Raw genomic sequence first — 17,110 nt, forward strand, 5'->3', positions numbered from 1 at the left:
ATTTCCAATCCCACATCTCTTCTAAAAACTTGCTATTTACCTATCAAGAAGCAGATTCTGGGGCTGGGGTTGTAGATTAGTGGTAAAGCACTTGCCTAGCATGTGTAAGGCACTGGGTTTGATTCTCAGTGCTACATATAAATAAAGAAATAAAGGTCCATCAACCACTAGAAAATAATATTTTTTTTTAAAAAGCATAATCTGCATATCTTCTCCTTGCCTGTTGGTGAGTCTTTGTTACTGCTTTAATTAAGAGAGTAATATCCAGCTAAGCAGAACCATGGTAGATAATATATCAGTCCCGCTTTATCCATGGCTTCTCTTTGAGGTTTCAGTTACTCGTAATCAACTACAGTCTGAAAATATGAAATGGAAAATTCCTGAAATAATTCCTAAGCTTTAAATTGTACTCCATTCTGAGTAGCAAGATGAAATCTAATGCCTTCATGCTCACCTGCAACATGAATCATCCTGTTGTCCAGTTTAACCATGCTGTATATACTACCTGCTCCTCAGTCATGTAGTTAGCTGTCAGGGTTATCCAATTATCCAATCAACTGCATCACAGTGTTAATGTTCCAGTAACCCTTACAAAGTAGCCTAACCTACTCAGCCTATGTCATTCGCCTCACTTCATCTCATTAAATAGGCACTGTAGCATCACACACTATCCTAAGAAGGGTGAATACAATACAATATTTCAAGACAGAGACCACATTCACATAAATTTCATTACAGTACATTGTTATAATTATTGTCTTATTTATACCATAGCTATTGTTATGTCATTATGCCTAATTTTCTAATTAAAATTTATCATAGACTATGCATAGTTTAAAAAAATTATATATGTAGGGTTTGGTTTTATGTGCAGTAATCCACTGGGATTTTGCAAAGTACCCTGCTCAGATAAGGGAGAACTATTTGACATATTAGTACTACTATCTCTTTCAGCATCACAGAGAACATAGGAATTTTTTTTTTTTTTCTTTTGAGACAGGATCCCACAAAGTTGCTATGGCTGGCCTTAAACTTATGATCCTCCTGCCTCAACCTCCCAAATAGCTGGGATTACAAGAGTGAGTCACCATGCTCAGCTGATTTGGATCTTAAATGAACACAAAGGTTCATATGCTAAAGGTCTGGTCACCATCCTATTGCACCACTGGGAGGAACCTTTTAGGAGTTGGGGGATACTGGAGGAAAGTTTGGTCATTCAGGCATGCCCTTGAAAAGAATGTGCATTCTACCATGCACTCCCTGCCATGACTTACGGTCTCACCACAGTCTCAAAAGCAAAGGATCCCCCACGGACTGAAATCTTCTAAACCATAAACCAAAAAAATTTCTTTCCTCCTTTAAGTTGATTATCTCAGGTGTTTTATCACAATGCTGGAAGGCTAATGAACAAACCATATAAATGAGATCTGGACCTAATTAAGTAAGGTTGAAAGAAAGTGTTATACCTTGTTCATTTGCCCACTTGACTATATAATATAAAATGGTATAATAAATTATATAGAAAAATTTTAAGATGCTTTTAAGGTTATAGATTGTCATGTATAAAATGATTCCATTTATTTAAAATATACATACATATGCATTTAAACATAGAGTCATATGAAAAACTACTCTCCAAAACAAAGACAGTGAAATTTTAGGTCAGACTTTTCTTTTTCTTTCTTTTTTTTAACCCCCCTCAGTAACTGGGGATTGAATACAAGGTTGTTCTACCACTGAGCTACATTCCCAGCCCTTTTCTTATTTTTCATTTCAAGATAAGATCTTGCTAAGTAATCCATGAGGGCCTCAAACTTGCAATCCTCCTACCTCAGCCTTCAGTGTCACAGGAATTACAGGCATGTGCCACCATAACTGGCAGAACTTTTAGCTTCTTCCTTCTATTAGATATACCTTTCACTATTTTTTGAATGTTTTTCCCTTTAATTAAGAACAGGTTATCATCTTCTCAGGAAGAGTAAAACTACTGTTTTAAAGTTTTAAAAGAAAGAGTAACCCATCATCATATACTACAGAGACAGCTCTAAGATTAAGAGTAAAAAGGTACCCACTAGGTTTAGCAACAAAGTTATCACTGGAAACTAAGATAGAATTTTCAATAACATAAAGAAGTTTAAAAAAAAAAAAAAAGACTTCTGAAGTGCTGGGTGCAGTGGCTGCACACCTGTAATAACAGCTGTTTGGGAGTCTTAGGCAGGAAGATCACTAGTTCAAGGCCTGCCAGAGCAACTTAGTGAAACTTGTCTTAAAATAAAAAGGGCTGAGGATATAGCTCAGTGATACAGCATCCCTGGTTTCAATACTGAGTACCACAAAATAAAAAAAGAGAAAGAAAGAAGAAAGAAAAGAGAAGGAAAAAGGGAGGGAAGGAGGGAAGAAGGCAGGGGATTGAACTCAAGGGCACTTGACCACTGAACCACATTCCCAGCCCTATTTTTTTGTATTTTATTTAGACAGGGTCTCACTGAGTTGTTTAGCACCTCACTTTTGCTGAGGCTTGTCTTTGAACTCGAGATCCTCCTGCCTCAGCTTCCCGAGTTGCTGGGATTACAGGTGTGCACCATCATACCAGGCGAAAATTCCATTTTTTTTTAAAGGCAGTCTAGATTAGTCTAAGAAGGTAATTCTTTACAACAAAATCAATAAGAAGGAAAACAACTGATTGGGCTGGATGTTTATTTGGTTTTCTTTATTAGCAGTAAAGGGAATTTAATTCTTAATCTAAATCACTTTTGTATTGTTCTAGTTCTAGTTGGGATTACCTATTACCTAACTATTAGAAAATCTAATCCCACAACAATTGCCACATATAGAAATGGCATATTTAAGATTAACAATTCTATTTTGGTGGTACTGGAGAATGAACCCAGCACATTCTGCCTCTGAGCTACATCCCCAGACCTTTTATTATATTGTAGTATATTTTATCATATTGTATTTTTTTATTTTTTTTTTTTTTTTTAAGGTGTAGTTGCATTTTAAGGCAGGATCTTAGCAGGATTTTAAGGCTGGTCATGTACTTAAGATCCTCCTTTCCTCAGCCCTCCCCACCAGTAACTAGGATTACAGGCATTCAGCCAAGTTCTAAGATTAACAATTTGGGGCTAAGGTTGTGGCTCAGCAGTAGAGCGCTTGCCTCACACCAGTGAGGCCCTGGGTTCGATCCTCAGCACCACATAAAAATAAATAAATAAAAGGCATTGTGTCCAACTACAACTAAAAAATAAATTAAAAAAAAAAGATTAGCAATTTTACTTTTTATCTTTCAGAAAATTATTACCATCAACAAAACTGCTCAAAACAGCAAGAAGAACTGACTGTCTGATTTTAACCAAAAGATCCCACACAGTTCTACAGGTTCTGGATAATTAATCAGAAGTCACTGCTATTTATATAATCTCAATCAGGTTTTACATAGACCACAGAAATATACATATTTACTATTAGTATATTCTGTAATATTTAGAAGGCTATATAAACTAGAATTCCAAGTGGTCTTCTACATCTTAACTCTAAGCCTAATTTGAGGACCCTGGACATTCTATTCACTAAAATAATGTGTTACATTGTAGGGCTTGAAGATTATAAGGTTCAGTACAAACTGCCACCAAGGAGGTTACAAGCCTGTTGTACTGTTAAAGAATGTACTAGAGATACGGTTGGTTAATTATAACAAATATAAATTAATTAAACACCCAAGAGAATTATGAGCTAGGCTAAGAAGTTTTAGGAAAGGGAAAAATCAAGACTAACTGTTGTATTCAAGGAAAATGAAAGATACTCAGACAGAATGGCACAGTCCTACTCTAGTTTATATAACCTTCTAAATATTGCAGAATATACTAATAGTAAATATGTATATTTCCATGGTCTATGTAAAACACAGCAACTCAGGAGGTTGAGGGAGGAGAATCTCAAGTTCAAGGCCAGTGTCAGCAATTTAGCAAGACCCTCATCCTCTTAGTGAGACCCTATCTCAAATTCATAAATAAAATGGACTGGGAATGTAGCTCAATGATAGAGCACCCCTGAACTCAATCCCCAGTACCAAAATAAATAAAAATAAAGCAAGCAAGCAAGCACCTCTGGTTTTAATCCTCAGTATGGGGGCAGCAGGATTAGGAAAAAACAGAGTGAAATTTTCACACATTTCTTCCCATTGATACCACTTATTACCACAGAAGATTTCTTTTCAGAGGATTTAAATTTAGAAATAATTTGGGGGGAGTAGGGCAGGGTGGAGGGGGCAAGTATTGAGGACTGAACTGAACCCAGGGTTGCTTAACCACTGAACCACACTCCGAGTCCTTTTTTATGTTTTATTCTCAGACAGGGTCTCACTAAGTCCTTAGGGCCTCGCTAAATTGTTGAGGCTAGTCTTGAACTTGAAGTCCTCCTGCCTCAGCCTCTCAAGTCTCTGGGATTATAGGTGTATGCCACTTTGTCCTGCAATATAATTTTTCTTTAACAATTCTAAAGCTATTTTATCAGATTTGTACACAGGTTGAACATCCTTAACCAAAAATCTGAAATCCAAAATGTCCCAAAACCTGAAACTTTTTAACACAAACAGGACTCCACAAGTAGAAAATTCCACATCTGACCTCATGTGACAGGTTGCAATCAAAATACAAGCCCACTAAAAGTATCAAAGTTAACTTCAGCTTATGTGTGTAAAGTGTATATAAAACATAAATTAGTTTTATTTTATATACAAAATATCTTGTGATACTCATACAAATACTCCAAAATCCCCCAAAAATCTGAAATCCTAAACACTTCTCGTCCCAAGCATTTCCACCAAGGGATACTCAACCAATATTAAAACATGCCATATAAGCTTAATAAAGACAACATTTGCAGGGTGTAGTGGTGTACGCCTGTAATCCCAGTGACTTGGAGGCTGAACCGGAAAATCGACAAGTTCAAAGCAGGGTTCAGCAACTTAATGAGGTCCTAGGTAACTTAGTGAGACCTTGTCTCAAATTTTTTAAGTTTATAAAAGGCTAGAAATGTGGCTCAGTTGTTAACCACCCTGGGTTCAATCCCCGATTCAAAAAAAAGAAAAAAGAAAAAAAATTGATACACTCCAGAGTAGTTTACTTAGAAAAAAAATAAATTTACTTTTAATTATTTGATAAGAATGGCACTGACATCTTTCTAGAAGAATCTGAGACTACTTCTTTCATATATTACTTACACTTAAACATTTCAAAAACCTAAAATCCAAACATTAAATGGGGATTTCAAAAAATCTTCTAGACTTGCTAAAAACTGCCAAATAACACCTAAATGTGTTTTGACTAGCAGTGGTTTTAAAATGCAAAGTCATCATGAATCTCTTCCAGTGTGTGATGGCAAAGAATGTGATTTCTCTAATGACTCCTTTTACAAAGAATAATTTTGAGTGGCACGAGTAACTTACTAATTCACTGTTTCTCTGAAAAATGTTACAAAAAAACAATACAAATCAAGAAAAAGGGTTAAACATGTATGTATAATGACTAAATAAAACATTTTATAATCAAAATAGTTCCTCATGCTATTTAGCCTTTAACTTGTCTTTAGTTATTCCTTTTTCCAGTTCCCAAAGCCAATGTTCTAAATCTTTTCTATTCTCAAGTCCGGACTCTTCCCTCACTTTAAAAAAAAAAAAATAATAATAATATTTATTTTTTAGTTGTAGTTGGACACAATACCTTTATTTTCTTTATTTATTTTTATGTGGTGCTGAGGATAGAACCCAGGATGGGCCTCGCACATGCTAGGGAAGCACTCTACCGCTGGGCCTCAACCCCAGCCGTCTTCCCTCATTTTTAACATGGATCCTGCTATAACTTATCCCTACAACGTTTAAGCATATTCCTAACTTTAAAGCCCTTCCCCTCAATTCCATATGGCTCTCTGCCCTTTCAGCAATGAATCATCCTGAATAATCCACATCTATTGATCTACTTCTTCCTCCTATTTATTCTTCAAACCACTCCAATCTGTCTTCCACACCCACCCCTCCATACAAACTGCTTTCACTAAGGACATCAATGTTCAAGTTGATCAATCTAGTAGATATGTATTAGCCCTTATCTAATCAATCCTCTCACCAGTATTCAGGCCAACTTAATTATCCCCACCTTGATTTCCATGACAATCACATTCTTCTGGCTTTTCTCTTTTATCTCTGGTTGTCCCTTTTCATTCCCCTATTCAGGCTTTTCTTATGACAATCCCTTACATAAAGTTTTGGTGGTTTAAAATTATGCCATAATTTCTCCTTTCAAAAAGTAGAGACAACTGGGTACAGGGGCACACTCCTGTAACCCCAGCAATGTAGAAGGCTGAGGTATGAGGATTGCAAGTTTGAGGCCAGTCTCAGCAATTTAGCAATACACTCAACAACTTAGACCCTGTCTCAAAATTTTAAAAAGACCTGAGGATGTAGCACCCCTGGATTCAATCCCCAGGACTGAAAAAAAAGGGTGGTGGGGTGTTGAGAGCCACAGCCAAAGGGGCCCCAGCAAACTTCCAGCTGCCAGCAAACTTCCAGCTGTCAGCTGATGATTGGCTCACAGCGGCCCCAGCAACTTCTAGCTGATTGGCTCCTCTGCGGTGATGCTCATTGGGCTGTTTCCCCGCCCTTTCAGACCACGCAGCTGCTCATTGGGGGACTTTTTTTGGCTCCACCCACACGACCCAGCCAATGGGCCTCAAGAGCAGGAGGAGTGGGGGAGGTGGAGAGGCTTGGGAGAAGCCCATGGTGGCAGTTGGGCTCTGAGGGTTTTTCCTGAGGAGCTGTGTGGTGCGGTGTGTGGTGCGGTGTGTGGTTCTAAAAAAAGTTCGTTTCTTTTGACAAGTGGCTCCTGAATTGTGCCCAGCCAGACTGCGGCAGTGGGCGGCGGTAAATCCTCCTTCTCCCCCAATGTGCCCAGTGTATAAAATTCCTTCCCACAGGAACATGTGCTGAACTTAATGACTAGTTTCTAAAGAATAGAATAAGGCAAAAGTGATGGTCTGAGAACATGTCATGAAAAGTATGGAGTCATCGTCCTTGCTCTCACTTGGATTACTCTACCTGGGTGAAACCAGCTGCCTGTCATGATGACATCAAGTAACCCAATGGAGAGAAGCTACCTGGTAAGGAATAAGGCCACCTTCCAACAGTCAGCAAGAAACAGGCTTTGTGACAACTGTGTGAATCACCTTGGAAGCAGATCTTCCAACCCTGGTCAAGCCTTTCAGATGACTAAATCCTGACTAATGTCTCTTTTTGGGGGGTGGAAAGGCAGTCTGGGGATCAAACCCAGAGTCTCATGTACTCTTCCACTGAGCCACATTCCCAACAAGTACTCTTCCACTGAGCCACATTCCCAACCCCCTGACTAATGTTTTGACTGCAATCATGAGACCCTGAGCCTGAACCATTCAAGTCTGACACAAACTATGAGATAATAAATAGTTGTGGTTTATAGTTAATAAGTTTAAGAGGAATTTGTTACCAAGCAATAGATAACTAATCCAGTGGTGTTTTTCAGTGTCATAACCAAAGATCTATTCTTCACAGTCACTCTCTCCAGTACTCATATCTAAAAAACTAATATTTATATGCAGCCCAGATTTTTGTACTAAGCTCCAAACTATTAATACATCTTTATTTCAATTTCAATATACCCAAAAGCAACCACCTTTCTCCCAGAACCTGTTCTTATCTTCCCTATTCATCCAGCTCAAACCAAAAACTTGGATGTCATCATCCTCCTCTTCCCCTTTCACTCACTTCAATCACTAAGCCCTGCCAAAAAACAATCTCCTCAGTAACCACAGCATGCTTTAAAAAATACATATTTTGCCTATAATCCCAGTGAGGCTAAGGAAGGAGGACTGCAAATTCAAGGTCAGCCTCAGCAATTTAGCAAGGCCCTAAGCAACTTAATGAAACCCTATCTCAAATTAAAAAATATAAAGGGCTAGGAATGTACCTCTGGGTTCAATCCCCAGTACAAAAAATTAATAAATAAAAATACATTTTTCACCTAAATCTATTGATCAGTTTTAACCTCACAGAAAGAAAACCAGTTATCTTATGCCTCTTGATTTGATAGGTTCCACCTATGAGGTATTTTTGCTCAAAAGAAAAAAAGAACTAATCTGATTAAGCTTCTAGCTCAAAGTAGCAGTTTATAGGAAATAAAGAGGACAAAGGAACATGTTTAAACATACTAAAAGGATGTCTCCAACAAAATCCAGAATGTGGAAAATTCAACAAAGGACCTGTTTTTTGTTTGTTTGGTTTTTGGTTTTGGTGCTGGTGTGCATGTAAGGCAAGCACTCTACCAACTAAGCTATATCTCCAGTCCCAGGACCTGGTTTCTTAAACAAATAAATGGCGAAGAAAAAAGGAGGGACAGAAGATCTAAATATTAAAAGATACTCAGGACTTTTATATGCAGATCTCATTTGGAATCCTAACCCAAACCACTGATAAGGGAGACAAGTTTGAGATAATCAACAAAACAGAACAGACTGGATATTTGGTATTAATACATTATTGTTACTATTTAACTGTAATAAAGGTATTTTGATAACATTTTTTAATATCTTTATTTTGTTTATTCATTTTTATGTGGTGCTGAGGATTGAACCCTGTGCCCCACATGTGCGAAGCAAGCGCTCTGCCACTGAGCCACAACCCCAGCCCCTTGATAACATTTTTTAAAAGAAATCTTAACTTTGGGGCTAGGGATGTAGATCAGCAATAGATGGTGCTTGCCCAGCATGCACAAGGACCTAAGTTTAATCTCTAGTATCTCCAAAAAAAGACAAAAACCTTAACTTTGAGTTTCACATACTGAAATATTCACAAATGAAATGCAGTAATGTGGTATTTAGGAAATGGAGGAGGAAGGAGCTAATAAGATTATTAATAAAACAAGGTTGGCCATATGTTGATAACTGTATAAGCTGGATGACAGAAATTCATTTTTCTATCCTCTTTACTTTTATGTATATTTGAAATTTTCTAAAGTAAAATTTTTTTTAGTAATTAAAAACTGCTTGCAACACCAAAATGACTCTCGACTGCCCTAAAGATAAAATTCAAATTTCTTAGCAGAGTTTGCCAAAAAAGCCTTTTATTATCTGCCCCACTGCTTAGTTCTCCAGTTTATCTCCCACTATTGCCTATTGCACAGCTTAAGTTCCAGGACTGACAAGTTCCTTACTCTTGTCTCCTCCAAAAACATTTATTCCATTTGTTTCAAGCACCTTTCCCTCTCTAGTCACCTGCCTAACCTCTCTACTTCATTCAGGTCAAAACAAATCTGCCTCTTCTAGGAGTCACACAGCCTAACTATGGCCCCTCCAATATTCTGTGCTTCCCATCATAGTTTACTTGCTTTACCCCCCACTCAGTACACTCTAGGTATCCTGAGTATGGTTGATTTCTATTTTATTTCCCACTTTCTAGCAAAATGCCTGACATACAGTAGGTACTCAATACACATTTGATAAATTAACAAAAGACATGAATTTTCTAACCTTCCAGGTCCTTGAATATCAATATCTCACCTATTCCAATTTTCTTTCCTTCTCATTTTCCTTTGTGATCATGATTTACACTAACAGTTCACAATTCACACAATGTTCCTAAATGTATATCCTTAGCTCTCCCTGGGCATTTCATCTAATAATAAATTTTCAAATAACCAATTTTGTGCTATAATCCAACAGATCTTTAACTCCAAGCCTAACTTGTAGCTCCAAATACCTTCTGAATTCAATCTCACTTTCTACTAGAGCTGCTTAGAATTTCTCAAAACCCCCAGTTATTCAGGAGATTGAGGTGGGAGGATAGCAAGTTGGAAGCCAACATGGATAACCTAGGACTAAAACAAAATAAAATGTTTAAAAAGGGAGCTGGGGGGCTAGGGTTATGGCTTAGTGGCAGAGCACTTGGCTAGCATGTGTGAGGCACTGGGTTCGATCCTCAGCACCACAAATAAATAAATAAATAAATAATAAAGGTACATCAACAACTAAAAAATATTTTAAAAGGGGGAGTGCTGGAGTTGTGGCTCAGTGGTAGAGTGCTCGCCTCGCATATGCGAGGCCCTGGGTTCGATTCTCAGCACCACATAAAAATAAATAAATAAAGTGTCCAACTATAAAAAAAAAATAAATTAAAAAAAAATGTTAATAAAGGGCTGGGAGCTTTTCCACCAATATGGCATGGAAAGCGAATAAAGCTCCTGCCCCTCCCAAGGCCAAAGCCAAAGAAAATCTCTGAAGGCCAAAAAGCAGTGTTGAAAGGCATCCACAGCTACAAGAAGATCTGTACATCACCTAACTTCAGCAGCCCAAGATATTAAAACTCCAGAGGCAATCCAAATATTCTCAGAAGAGCAGCCCCAGGGAAAACAAGATTGATCACTATGCTGTCATCAAGTTCCCCCCGACCACTGAGTCAGCCAAGAAAAAGACTGAAGATAACAACACACTTATGCTCATTGTGGATGTTAAGGCTAACAAACGCTAGATTAAATAAGTTGATCAAAAAAAAAAAAAAAAGAAGTAGTTCTGTAATGCCAGGAGTAACAGTGCATGCCTACTATAATCCCAGTGGCTTGGGAGGCTGAGGCAGGAGGATAGAGAGTTCAATGCCTGCCTCAGCAACTCAGGGAGGCCTTATTTCTAAATAAAATACAAAAAAAGGATTGAGGATGTGGCTCAGTGGTTAAGTGCCCCTGGATTCATTTCCCAGTACCAAAACAAAAGAAAGAAGCTCTGTAATACTGATGTGGCCAAGGTGTTATCCCTAGGCTACAAAGAAGCTCTGTAATGCTAATGTGGCCAAGGTCAACACTCTTCAGGCCCGAAGGAGTGAAAAAAGTATATGTTCAACTGGCTCCTGATTATGATGCTTTGACCACTGCCAACAAAATTGAAATCATCTAAACAGAGTCTGGCTACCTCATTCTAAACATACATTTTTTGCAACATAAAAATAAAGGGCTGAGTGCAATGGCACACACCTGTAATTCCAGCAACTCAGAAGACTGAGGCAGGAGGATCACAAATTTGAAACCAGCCTCAGCAACTTAGCAAGTCCCTAAGCAACTTAGTGAGATCCTGTCTCAAAATAAAAAATAAAAAGGGTTGGGGTTGTGGCTCAATGGTAGAGTGCTTGCCTAGCATCTGTGAGGCACTGAGGTTGATTCTTAGCACCACATATAAGTAAATAAAAGGAAAAAATAAATAAAAGGGGCTGAGGATGTAACTCAGTGGCAAATTGCCCCTGGTTCAATCCCCAGTACTCCCCCCACCAAAAAAAAAAAAAAAGTGGAGATCTGGGAATATAGCTCAGTAGTAGAGCATGCACCGTGCCCTGGGTTCAATCCTAGTACCACAAAAAAAAAAAAGAATTTCTCAAAACCCTTCTAATGCACCTTATGTTCTCAAGCTTCCCAGTATACGCATATCTTTGCCCATTGCCAGAAATGCTCTTCTTCTATCTTCCTCCATTAAGTCAACTCAAATGTCTCCAGCCTTTTCTAAGCCATGTCCCCATAACATTCTTCATATTTCTATTATAGAAAGTATCATATTGTTTTGAAATTATGTCTAAGGGTCTACTCTGCTACACTTGAAAGACAAGTGGTGCAGGACTAACCACAGGCACACCAATTACAGAGCAGATTTATTGTCAGACACCTGACAAGGCTGTCTCACACAGAAAAAACAGCAAGAGAGGGAGAGCAGCAGCAAGCAGGAAAGAGCAGCAGAAGAGGGAGAGCAGCAGCAAATCCCCCTTGAGCATTACCTTTTATAGGTCAGAATCATGGCCGTCCTTTAGGGGCAGGTTTAGCCCTTGTTACTGGCATAGCAAGCATCACCTGATTTTGCGGAAGGCAAGTTACTGCTTCTTGAGAACAGAGAAGAACAACTTCTCAAGGAGAGAACAGAGACCAGCAAGTCTCTATCTCTTGAGAATAAGAACAGTATTCATAAAGTGGGGGTGGGTAAAAGGAAGATGGCTGTAGTTATGCCAACAACACTGTCAGTTCCTACATAAAAGAATTATCTCTACTTCATGCTTACAGTCCCAACATAGACAGTACAATGCCTATTTCAAAGTCAGTCCTAAATAAATGCTTGCTGTATGAACTACAGTTTATTAAATATAACTAAGAGACACAGCTAGAACTGGAAAACAAGTGCCTAAATCTACTTTCCTAAAGGAGGTAATCAGTTTCTCTAGTTTTGTATTGGGCAAAATAAAAATATGAAACTCTTTTTCAAAAGCAAAGTATTGGGTTGGCAATGTAGTGCAGTAATAGAAAGTTTGCCTAGCATGCACAAGGCCATAGGTTCAATCTCTAGCACTGGAAAAAAAATTTTTTTCAATATTATAAAAACAAAATAAATTATGAAACAAAAGAAAATATTCCATCCTAGAGTTTAGTGAAGTGTAGTGAACATCCAGGATGAAGAATGGCCTGGGTGGAGCTGGGGATGTGGCTCAAGCGGTTGTGTGCTCGCCTGGCATGCGCAGGGCACTGGGTTCGATCCTCAACACCATATAAAAATAAATATGTTGTGTCCACCTGAGACTAAAAAATAAATATTAAAAGAAAAAAAAAAGAATGGCCTGGGTGAATCTATTCAGTTCACAGCAATTTCAGTGATCCTAACCCAATCCTGAGATTATCTCAATATCCATTCTCAGGATAGGATGACTCTAAAATAAGGCCAATGTAGTTTTAGTTCAGAGTTTTCAGGGATACCCATAGATGAAGAACCACAGAGTCAGATTAGAGCCCAAGTGATTTTGGAAACAAGAAATAAAGTGACTTGCTATTTATTCCCCTGCTTAAAATACTGTATAACAAATTCATATATTCGTCCTAGAAAATACAGCTGCAATCTATCAGCCACATGCAAATCATTAATATGTATGTTCAAATCCTTCAGAATCCAAATATCCTGAAAAAATGTCCAAATGTACAGAATTCATCATCAACATTCAAAGTGTCTCCTGCTTTCCCAGTGAATACCTATCCTTTTCCTATCTTTACTGGAATGCCTCTAATTAGGGGTTGTGTATCATTTTAGTGTCACATTACTCTGCAAGCAAATACTTTAACACAAAAGAACTAGGGGAACCGGGTGTGGCAGTACATTCCTGTACTCCCAGTGAAGATGGTGGTAAAGCACGCCTAGGTTCCATCCCCAGTACGAGGGGGGGAAAAAAAAAAAAAGAACTAGGGGACCAAAACTTCTAAATGGCCATTAGTGAGAAATATGATACCTCCTTCCTCTGGCAAGGATAATGTTGTATAGAATCTAGTCTCAAAAGGGAGGATAAGTGTATTAAGGACAAAGAAAAGGAAGTATATGAAAAAAAAATAAATAAACCTGTATTTAGCCAGTAAGACAAAGAGGTATTTGTCCAAGTATTCAAAAACCAAAAGGAGGCAGAAAAATGACATACACTAACAGGAAAAAGAAACATTATATCTGGGCTAGTACCTCCCAAGAACCAGAGCTTGGGACCTCTCCTATAAGATACCACATTCAGATTTGTAAAGTAACTTAATTCCATAGTGCCACTCACTGGAATTACTCTAGCTTGAATAAATTTAATAGGTTCCATGTGTTTTTCTGATTCACACTTATTGAAACAAAATATTACTCATCATTTATCTAGCTCATGGGATTTTCTAATTCCAGATTTTTCAGGATATGAGGTTCAGTCGCCTCTCTTCCATTCCTACAGAAAAATAATCTTAAAAAACGGGCCTAAGACTCATTAAGGTTTAGTACTCTCCCACATAAAAGGGTGGAGAAAGGAAATTGATAGCTGGATGATGAAAACTAATACTTTAACTCTCTCAGGTTTGCCTTATTAACTTAGAGCTTTCACATATTTCCTTCCTGTAGTGAAAGTGAAGCTTAATGGAAACAACTGGAAAGCCAAGAATTTTGCATCTTGATTCCACCACTTACTGCTTGCCTATATGATCTTGAGCAATTACATAAAAGCCTGGAGCCTCAGATTCCAAAACTGTAAAATGGGGATATTAAATGGGGATAATGAATAGGTAGGTACCTATCCTGTAGCGTTATTAAGAGCAAAATGAATTAAGGGACCCACTAGAATGAAAGCTCCTGAGAAGAGAAACAGTGAATGTCTTCATCATCATTGATTCTTGCTGGCATGGAAACACACATAGCAGGAACTCAATATTTTTTTAATGAATGCGTAAATATGTTCCCATTTCTCTCATCAACATTAACTCTTCCATAATTTTATTTTCCCTTATTTTCTAAAGCCTTCAAGACATTTCGTCCTTTTAAGTGATTTCTTCCCTCTCGTTAGCTATTAACTATACACCATGCAGAGGAATAACTTTGTAAGTAATTTCTTTCTCAGATACCACTGACCTTCCATCTCTAAGGCTATGGGGTGGCAGGGGTAATCGAAAACAAAATTCATAAGAATTCACCTACTTGCCCACCATCATTGCTCCGAGTTAACGTCAATGAAACCCTCAACTCAGCCCATCCAGAATATAACTTTCAAGGGGACACTGCACTATGCCTTCTACCTCTCGCCTAAAGAGACCCGCGCGCATAGGAAATCCTCTTTTCTCAAAAGTTAAGGCGTCGGTTACGTTCGTCTCCCGCTGAAAAAATGGGATGCATCCCTTGAATAACACCCCCAACTTGGACAGACAGGAGGAATTCTGGACACCTTGGTTCTGTCCGAGGGTCACCTCTGGACATGGCCAGGCTCTTCGGGCTACGCTTGCAAAAAAAGCAGAGCTCTCTGTTCCCTGGAGGGAACCTAAGGGGTGCGGCCGTCTACAGGGCCTGAGAGTACAGTGTAAAGTCCACGACAACGTAGAGAGGCGGCATGGACCGCATAGCCGGACCTTTTAAACCATAACTACGACCAGCTCACAACCGCGTGGGACACGACCACCTGCTTAAAACCAGACCCCCCCCCCAAAAAAAAAGAAAGTGGCTTGCTCCCAACCCATAAATCAGACAGCTAGTGCCTGTTTATTGGCTGCAACTACATCTCCTTCACCCTCATTGGCTATGCAGGACGCAAAACCCTCCCCCACAAGGGAACCCTCTCGTACGGCGGCACCCCCAGCCTAGCAACCTCAACCCGGCTACCCAAAGTCCCGGTCCCTCACCTCCACCCAAGAAGGAAGGTCCCCGAGGCGCTCGGAGCTTTGTCCTCCGAGAACTCACCGTGTAGTAGGACAACAGCCCCGCATTGTAGTCCAGCACAAACCAACGGTACTGCCAACCCTTCATCACGTTAGTCCATTTGCTCAGCGGCCCTTCCACGATGGACGCCATCTTGGGAGCCGCCAATGACAACAAACGGCCTGACGTCACTCGCCTATATGGCCTTCAGCATGCGGGGGCGGGCCGCCTCGGGCCGGGGCGGGGCCGGGGCGGAGCCAGCGGCGGCTGCTGTGGGTGGGTTCGCGGACCCACGCCCCCAGCAATCACCGTCAAACACGCGTGCTCAGGGCGACTATTGTGTGCAGGGCTCGGTGGCAGCCAGCGAGAATGCAAGCATGAATACTGCTGTTATGATTATTTATTCACACAAGGAATAAATAATAATAAGCCGCGATGATACCAAAATACTTCACTTCTGATATTCACTTATGCATTTGTTCCACAAATCCCATTCAATTAATAAACATTTGTTGTTTTGCACTAGACAAAACATAGTAAATGATACATGAAAATACATAGTAAATGATATATTGAAAATTGGTAAGTGCCCTGGAAAATAGTTTAACAAGGAAAGAAGTAAAGTTAGTGTTGCCTTTTTAAATTCTTTTTTAATATTTATTTTAGTTGTACACAGTACCTTTGTTTTATTTATTTATTTATTTATTTATTTATTTATTTAATGTGGTGCTGAGTATCGAACCCAGGGCCTCGCATGCACCCAGGGCCTCGCATGCACCCAGGGCCTCGCATGCACCCAGGGCCTCGCATGCGCTAGGCGAACGCTGTACCGCTGAACCACAACCCCAGCCCCTGCTTTTTTACATTCTTAAACAGAGAAGTTCTGAAAGAGAAGGTAACTTTTGACCAAAGCAAAGACCTGAAGAAAATGAAGGAGGGACTTGGGGGAAGAGACTTTCAAGCTGAAGGAATTCTAATTGTAAAGACCAGATGTTAGGAATAGCAAGAAGCTCAATGTTACTGTAGCAGTAAGCCAGGGGAAAAGTGGTAGGATGCTAGGCTGGAGAAGTAAAAGCAGATCACTTGCAGCCTAGAAAGGCAGTATAAGTATTTGTGGCTCAGTGGCAGAGCGCTTCCCTAGCATGTGTGAGGCACTGGTTTGGATTCTAAGCACCGCATGTTTAAAAAAAAAAAAAAAAAAAAAAGGTTATAAACCACATACTATATCCAGACACTGTCGGAGGTCCAGTGAATGCAACATTTAATGAGAGAGCTCTCTAAGAGATTACATTCTGTAGCTGGATGTGGTGGTACAGGTCTGTAATCCCAGCAGTTTGTAAGGCTGAGACAGGAGAATCACAAATTCAAGATCAGGGGGCTGGGGTGGTGGCTCCGTGGTAGAGCGCTCGCCTTGCACGTGAGAGACCCTGGGTTCGATCCTCAGCACCACATAAAAATAAATAAACAAAATAAAGGTGTTGTGTCAATGTATAACTAAAAAAATATTAAAAAAACAAAAATTCAAGATCAGCCTCAGCAATTTAGCTTAGGCCCTAAGTAACTTAGGGAGACTATATCTCAAAATAAAAAGAGCTGGGGATGTGGCTCAGTGGTTAAGCACTGCTGGGTTCAATCTCTGGGGGGGAAAAAAAAAGTACATTCTGTGATGGAAGTAAACACTAAACAAGAAAATTATTCAATTCCTGACATTGGATGTGTCCACTGTTTGAGGCAGGTTCTTGCTAAACTGTTTAGGCTGGCCTTCAACTCAAAATGCTTTAGCCATAGCCTCCCAAGTAGTTGGAGTTACAAGAACAGGGTTTTACTGATAAACCCTTGCCAGAGAATTTAATAAACTGATGAAAAAGGAAGTCAG

General features: G+C 39.3%; 1 protein-coding gene across 4 annotated transcripts in view; it reads right to left on the reverse strand.

Annotated features, from left to right (window-relative positions):
* Window positions 1-15,444, reverse strand: part of Osbpl9 (oxysterol binding protein like 9) — a 134,772-nt gene extending 119,328 nt beyond the window's left edge. For 3 of the 4 annotated variants that reach the window (XM_015485013.2, XM_015485012.2, XM_015485010.2), the window contains exon 1: window positions 15,277-15,444. In XM_015485013.2, coding sequence (XP_015340499.1) covers window positions 15,277-15,387 — 111 coding nt within the window. In that variant the 5' untranslated portion in view covers window positions 15,388-15,444. The remainder of the gene's footprint in view (window positions 1-15,276) is intronic. The other variant, XM_048815397.1, reaches the window with a different exon arrangement.
* Between the last annotated feature and the right edge of the window lie 1,666 nt (window positions 15,445-17,110).

The sequence above is a fragment of the Marmota marmota genome, unplaced genomic scaffold (genome assembly GCF_001458135.2).
Source record: "Marmota marmota marmota unplaced genomic scaffold, marMar, whole genome shotgun sequence".
NCBI classification, from domain to species: Eukaryota; Metazoa; Chordata; class Mammalia; order Rodentia; family Sciuridae; genus Marmota; species Marmota marmota.